Here is a 7,297-nt window from a genome sequence, read left to right as displayed (position 1 = left end):
GGGGGGGGGGGGCTCAGCAGCCCCTGTTTTTTCCCCGAATAATTTCAAGTCGAATTTCGACAAGTTTTATGGCCATGAAGCGATGTCCTTTCAGTGTTACAAAGTTCCAAAAGCACATTTACGGCTACAAAAGAGCTGTAGATTTCCACTAGCCGCAATTGCACGCACTAAAACTGCTATCTCTGCCCCCGTTGCTTTCGCTGCCGCAACTGCTGCGTCTGTTTCCGTGGTTGCTGCTGCTGCACTGGCGCCTGGAACCCGCCGCCAACGGCGCAAAAGAAGTTAAGTGAACTCTGAGAAGTTTGTTTCTCTATCCTGGCATATCGAACTCTTGCTGCCAGAGTGACGCACGCATCGCACCTCACCCAGCTGCAACGCCGCACTGGCTAAGCTAGAGCTGCTTGCAGTGGGGCATTTGCACCAGCTGGTCAGAAAGGGTGGGGAAACGTTGCCGACGCGTTAAGAGATAGATACGCACGACAGAGAAACGCTTGCAAAATTTCGTCCTCAAATGGAGCGAGGACGGCAAGAATGAGGTGCAAATATGCACCGCACGCAGCTCAAAATTCCTCATGAGCATAACGCTGCTTCAAAACCAGTGACTTCTTGCTCTGTGCCGCAGCAGAAAGCTGTGCGGTGGTCCATTTTTTCGAGTGCCTGATAGCAGTCCAAAAACACGCAGCGCAACCAAATCTTTGCGCACTCTTCCGAACAATCCATGCACTTAGAGCTCCCTTGCAGTACAGGCCAGCAGAGATAAGCTCTGTGGATTTAGAAGATAAAACGACAAGAAGCCTTAATGTTCTCACTCGCAGACATAATCGGAGCCCGGCTGCCTTACCACATCGAGAGCAGAGCACTTCCCATTGCTCGAACGGCCCCCCGCGGCCTCCACTAGGAAAGCTATCGGCGCCACTTCATACGCAAGACGAAGCTTCGCTGGCGCCCCATTGCTCGCGGGGTTGCAGAAGACTCCGTGGCCCTTCACAAACAACTGATAGACGTCAGGACCGAGCCCCCCTACCAGCACATGCCGGATAAACACGGAAAAATATACCAAAAAATCGAAGTGCCCCAGCAAGGGGGCTGGAGGCCATACTGTGCTGTGCTTCTTCCTGGAATTGGTGTCAAACGCTTCAGAGCTCAGCAGATAACCAGAAATGGCTCTACGGTACATGCAAACCTGTGTATCTAAGTGTGAATCTTTTCTCCATCCACCGCTGCACCATTCTGTTGTACGCCGGCAGGTCCTGGGCAGCCCTGAGGTTTGCAGGAGAGAAGATCTTCGCCCCTTCCTTCTGGATACTGCAGGGACCCCTCAAGACCACAGGATCCCCTTCCTCTGGATCGAGCTGAAGGTCGAACGTTGAGCCACCAGCAGAAAGCAGGGCAGTCGTTCGTGGCCCATAGATGACCAAAACCGCCGCCACTAGCTGACGGCCTGAAGAAAGCAGACGTGCAGCCACCTGCGAATGGTCTACCCATCGATGCTCTTAACTTGGTCTAAAGCGTATCCTCTACAGGGAATTTTTTTTGAATAGCTGTTTAATAAATACCCATTGGGCTTGCGTTGTAATCATTGGGCGAATAGGCAGCGGGGGGAAGGACGGCAATTCATATGGGGAGACACTCCCGCACCTGTGGCACCGATAAGTGTGGCTGGCCCTTTCCACTGCAACCCCTTTTGTCCAATCTGCCAAATTCCAAAGATCGATGCGACGCTCCAGTTGCAGTCAATTATGCTGCTCCCGTCCAGAGGGTCCCAGCAAACAACGAGGGAGCCCCCAGGATTGACTTCCTGAGAAGTAAGCGAGAACGAGCAACTGGAAAACAAGAGAAAGTCATATGAAAAATGCCATGGGAAGGCGTGCACTTACGCATACTAGCTGGGAAAAGGTGAGACACACTTCACACATCGTTCTTCCGGGCCTCACGGCAGACAGGAAGAGGAACCACAAAGCGCAGCTGTTACCTCCAGACTTGTTTCTTCTTCACTGCTTATGGCCCTCACGAATGGGCACTTCTTGGCCCAATTCCTCAGCTGACGCTCCGCCAGCAGATCCACGGACAGCTGTTCCTCCCCGAAGCTGTTGCTGGTGCCCGACTTTGTGACTTTCGTGCTGCGCAGGGCTTTGCTAATACGGCCTTAAGCGTTTCGACGTCCGCGGAATATTTTTGCACGCACAGACGCAGATACGCACTTCGAAGGCACATGAAACAACATAGGAGGCAAATTAAGCACCATGTCCCAATGCCAGAGGTGGTGGGGCACACACGGGGGAACCTCAGGATCTCTCCCTACCCAAATTCCCACAAAAGAAGAGCAAAGCCCAAGTCGTACCGCATTCTTTGAAAAGCGACGGAAGGGCAGATCGTAAATCGGCGTTGGTGGAAAGCTTGTCCAAGAGTTCTACAAGCGTCAACCCGGAAAAATCCCCCTCTCCATTCGCCATTTTCGTAATAGCTTCTGAAAAAAAGGTAACGAGAATCAAGTTTTCTGCCCGGAAAACTCTCTCCGTCACGCAGCCTAGACGGGCGGCACAGTTTTGTTGGGCAGAGCAGCCAGTCGGCTCTGCTTTTCGTGCTTAAAGACCTGCAAAATTTAGTGAAACTAAAGAATAAACACTGAAAATGAAATTTCAGCTGCTCTCGGGATCATTTTTGCGCTAATAAGGGGGGACCCTCCGTAGAAACGAAGATACAGTTTGCGCCTTACCTGCAGTTTGACCGCCTTTCTCCCTTGAAGCCAGTAATAGCACGAAACAACGAAAAACCGCAAAGCGTAGCCGGAAAGGAAGTAAATAATAGATGCGGAAGGGGTGATGCTTGGCCTCCCTTGAACTATTCCTCCCTCGTCCACGTAATTCTTGGGGGCCCCCAGACATTCGTGCCATGGGGGCTCAGTTCACGTTGAGTGTTCAATCAAGAGCGAGACTAGAACTCTCAACATAAACAACCATGAATTTCACTTCTGCTATAGGATCTGATGGCAAAAATGTCCATTCTGCGGACTTACGAAAGCGGCTGAGCCAGTTGTTGGAAACCACTCAGCAAGCAGACCGACCCTGGCTTGCGTGGCCAACCACATGGAAAGGCCTACAAGAATCTGACGACCACCTTCTGCTGAGGGAATACTTGACAAGCCCCCTGATTCACAAGGAGAAACTTGAAGAAGTATGTTTACAGTCCATGGAGTGTGCAGATCCACCGGGCACAGCGGTGTGTGAGAAAAGCAAGGAAGCAACAAAACAGTTATCGTGACTCATGTATTATTCAGGTTACTTGCTTGTCCCTTTATCCTTTCCTTTATGGGGCTCCCTTTGTGACGGATTTCGCTTAACACGTTTAGTGGGGAAATGCAAAAAGAATCATTGGAGCTGATTCACCTTTCAAACGTTCCCGTGTAGACTGCACGCGCCTATGCTCTTCGTATTTTCAGGTTAGACGGAACTTCATTGAGGCGGTCAGGGCGAAGGGTTTGGCGAAGGAAGGAGTGGCAGCTTTCTTGGAAGGCGGAACAACCGATGAATGGATGCTGTATTCTTGTCAGTCTGTCCCACTGTCACTGCGTTTATATTTTATGTTCATCATACTTTTGCCATTCTCTCTGGGAACCATGCATTGCATTGGCCCTTAAACCTTCAAGCCTCCGCTCGTTGATATTGGTCCGCGTTTAGTGTATAAACTACGCTCCTCTGCATCTGTAGGCCTAGTTAACAGAGGAGGGATGACTCCTGTTGTTGCACACGGAACCACGTACAAAAGTTTGTTGCTCTTTTGCAGCTGACTGCAACAAGGCGGCCTTTAGGCAAGAGGCCTTCTTCCAGCACTTGATTGGAATAAACGAGCCCGATATTTATGCGGCATATATTTTGGCATCCGAAGAGCTTGTGCTTTTTACCCCGAAGATACCTGAGGACGCCCTAAGGTGATTATATTTACTTTTCAGGCTGTGCGTAACTCTGCAGGAAGCGGTGCATACATGCCTAATTTTCTCGGAACCCTGCGTTGCTTCGTTGTTCATCGCTTGCCAGGTTCATGGGCCCTCCGAAGGACAACAACTTTTACGTCAGTCGGTATGCAGTGACAGACGTAGTTGAGGTGAAGCATCTAAAAGAGGTGGAGGAAGAGTTACGGGTATGAAAGGCAACTTCATATAATTACCACTCGACAAGTCCGCATTTCCGTGTAGATAGGTCAGGCAAGGAAGGGTAGGCTCTCACAGAAGGAAACGAACGAGAGAACAAGCAACAGGCGGGGTGCTCTTCGGATTCATCCTCAAGGTCTGCTGTTTCAATTTTGCAGCGGCGAGGCATTCATACACTGCTTGTTCTGAAAGGGGTTAACTCCGACAGCGGGCGGCCTGTGGGGCCCCCAAAGGCCATCAGCAGCTTTTCATTTTTTTCCATCGACGATCAGGCCCTCTACGATATACTTGTGGATTGCAGACTGCGAAAGGTAATTCCTGAACGGTTGTAGGTCATTAAGTGCTGTGGCTCGGTTATTCTCCAGAGTTCCATCTACAGCGAGTAGTAATTGGCGGTAGCAATCCCAGGGGTTTGGGAAAGAAATAAGATCTTGTGTCAAAGGTTCATGCCCAAGGGGCGAACTAAAAAATTCTGCAGTTTGAGGCGCTGTCTCTGCTATTAAGGATGTGGTTTGTCTCGCCACATGGTAAGGGTCTGTTGCACTGCAGGCCATGCTGGGGAACGATGTTACCTGTTTCCTACGCAGACACCCCGGGAGGCAGAGTTCTTGGCTGCTGCCTGCCTGTGTTCGTCCCAAGCCCACTGCTTTGTTGCGAGGCAAGTTCGGTGTGGAATGGTGGAGGGTCAGGCGGAAGCTCTCTTCAAGGCTTACGTTGGGTTTGTCGGGGGTGCTCGACATGTAGCCTATGACTGTATATGCTGGTGGGTGGGCTTTCACCGCATCTTCTCACGGACTAATCACATGCGTTCGTGTACTTGCTTCTCCAGATTCAGCTTTTGTAATTTATATGTGGGAAGATCTACCTAGCGCGGAATTCGCAATACATGCGTAGGTATCTGTTCTCACGCGTCTGCTTATTCCTATTATGTATTGCCACACGAACAAGTTATCTTGCCTCATCACGAACAGCGTGTATTCGTCCGCTTTTTCTTGTTGTCTTTTTGCTTTTCCTGGAGTGCTGGCGTCAATGCATCAATCCTCCACTACGGTCATGCGGGCCGCCCAAACGATGCAGCAATCGGAAGCAGTGATTTGTTGCTCTTCGATATGGTAGGTGAAAGGACCATCGGTCCTAGGGTGCTTATAAAAGGGCAGAAGCACATACAGTGCAGCTTGCGCACTGAGTAAAGCAATGAGCATTTCCTCCATCCCGTCCTTGCTAATTATTATTTTCGTTTCTTTGGGCGTGTGCATTTCCAGGGTGGAGACTTCAATGGCTATGCCACAGACATTACTTTCACCTACCCCTCGAGTGGGGTTTTTACAGGACCGCAGAGAGCAATATATGAAGCTGTGCTGGACGCACAGCTGGCTGTCATTGAGCGCATGCGACCTGGTGTTGAATGGACAGAACTTCATCGATTGGCCGAGCGTACTATTCTCAAGCATTTGAAGGTCAGGGGTGATAGTTGGCGCTATGAGTGCTTGCTGCACTGCACCATGACGAAGACCTAGGGGTGCCATCGCTTTTGCTGGTGCTGGGACAACTCCTGCACGATTTTGCTGCGCTTTTGTGTATATTCTCTACGCCATTTGTGATGCAATTTCTGGAGCGCATTGTGCATGTTTTTCAAGCAGCATATGGTTGTGTGCTTCAGTGCGTTCGGGCTGTGCTGCACGAATGATAGGCAACACGAAGCTGATATCAGCGCATTGTATAATGTTTCCCTGTCGTTCCTTTGTTTTTCTTTCGACAAATATCATCTCAGGTTCTTGGGCTTCTTGTTGGATCTCTGGAAGACTGCGTGGCTGCCAGTATCGGGTCTGTCTTCATGCCTCATGGTCTTGGGCACTTTTTAGGAATGGACACTCATGATGTTGGAGGCTTTACGCCTGCTTCCCCTCCGAGTGACCTTCCAGGCCTCCGTTACCTCCGTACCACCAGAACCCTTGAGGAGGGCATGTGCATTACCGTTGAACCGGGTTAGCCGCTTTAATGCTGCGTGGGTTGAATAGTTTGGCTTCTCATGCTGCGTGTCCCGGTTGGCATAGACATGGCATGCACTGTGTTGAATGCCCACTTCGTCAGAGACCGATCTGTCTTTGTTTGGTTGTTGTGAACCAGGATGTTATTTCGTTAGCAATTTATTAAAGCAAGCAGCCTCCAACCCGTCGCAGGCCCAGTGAGTAGAACCGCCAGAAAACATTGCGAAGCTGTTTCTGCAGGCTACTTATTGCCAATGGTGCCACATGGCAACTGCTTTACGGCGTGTCGTTAACCCTACGTGTATTCGGGTCTGTGTTTATCACTGACGTTGACAGTTTGTTGGACTTTACCGTCATCGATAGGTACAGGTCCGTTGGGGGGGTGCGGCTGGAAGATGATGTCCTGATCACGAAAAGTGGCGTACGCAACTTAACGGTTCGTTAACTTCTCCATTGTGACCCACAATGTTGTCACGCCCTCCTGTATTATTTTCATTTGCAGTGGTGGATGTTTTAGGATGTCAGGACCACCACACAAGGACATTGTGAGTGTTTGAATGAACTGACAGACAAGGCAATTCGTCTGTCTTCAGGTTGTACCTCGGTCAGTGGATAGGGTTGAGGAGTTCCTCCGGCAAGATGTTAAGCAGCTGAGGCAGAGTCTGTGATGAACGGGAATTCGAGCCCCGGCTGGTTTGGTTTTCCTCAGTTTGGCTATGTGCAGATTTAGAGAATACTCGGGCACCTAGGTACTTTGTCTTCGTCCAATGCATGCAGCAAAGATGGAAGACTTCACTAGGAACACGGCTTGAACTACTGTAGGTACACATTGGCAATTCAATCTTTATTTTTAAATCAATTGCCGTAGTGGACAACACTCACGTGGCCCTTCAGTGCCATTCACTCCTAGCCTAAGTGGTTGTTGATAGCTCCCTCCGCTACTGCAACGCTGGGATGAATGGAGATTTAGAGTGATTGACGTGGCTTATTGTTGCTACAGCAGCAAAGACCTCTAAGCCTCAGTTGTGCTTTCCAAAAAAAGCAACACAAAGTTTACCTCCCACCCATAGGGACATCCTCAAATCCTCCACAAAGTTGCATATTGTACCCACCGACAATGAGCTGCGCTATCTACGTCTATATATATATATATATATATATA

The 7,297-nt window shown here is 49.8% G+C and overlaps 2 protein-coding genes across 2 annotated transcripts; one reads left to right on the top strand and one right to left on the bottom strand.

Annotated features, from left to right (window-relative positions):
• Window positions 1-560: 560 nt before the first annotated feature.
• On the bottom strand, window positions 561-2,453 carry EAH_00000190 (sedoheptulose-1,7 bisphosphatase, putative; the record flags this gene model as incomplete). Its single annotated transcript, XM_013397880.1, has 6 exons — window positions 561-657; window positions 810-1,020; window positions 1,184-1,441; window positions 1,639-1,798; window positions 1,973-2,145; window positions 2,342-2,453. The coding sequence occupies 6 exons, from the start codon at window positions 2,451-2,453 to the stop codon at window positions 561-563; spliced, it is 1,011 nt and encodes a 336-aa protein (XP_013253334.1).
• Window positions 2,454-2,958: 505 nt separating this feature from the next.
• Window positions 2,959-5,664, top strand: EAH_00000180 (prolidase, putative; the record flags this gene model as incomplete). Its single annotated transcript, XM_013397879.1, has 8 exons — window positions 2,959-3,174; window positions 3,440-3,545; window positions 3,784-3,928; window positions 4,035-4,137; window positions 4,306-4,458; window positions 4,735-4,910; window positions 5,166-5,259; window positions 5,410-5,664. The coding sequence occupies 8 exons, from the start codon at window positions 2,959-2,961 to the stop codon at window positions 5,662-5,664; spliced, it is 1,248 nt and encodes a 415-aa protein (XP_013253333.1).
• Between the last annotated feature and the right edge of the window lie 1,633 nt (window positions 5,665-7,297).

This window comes from Eimeria acervulina, genomic scaffold (genome assembly GCF_000499425.1).
Source record: "Eimeria acervulina Houghton genomic scaffold, Eah_scaff1, whole genome shotgun sequence".
NCBI lineage: Eukaryota > Apicomplexa > Conoidasida > Eucoccidiorida > Eimeriidae > Eimeria > Eimeria acervulina.
This window is presented reverse-complemented; position numbering and strand designations above follow the sequence as displayed.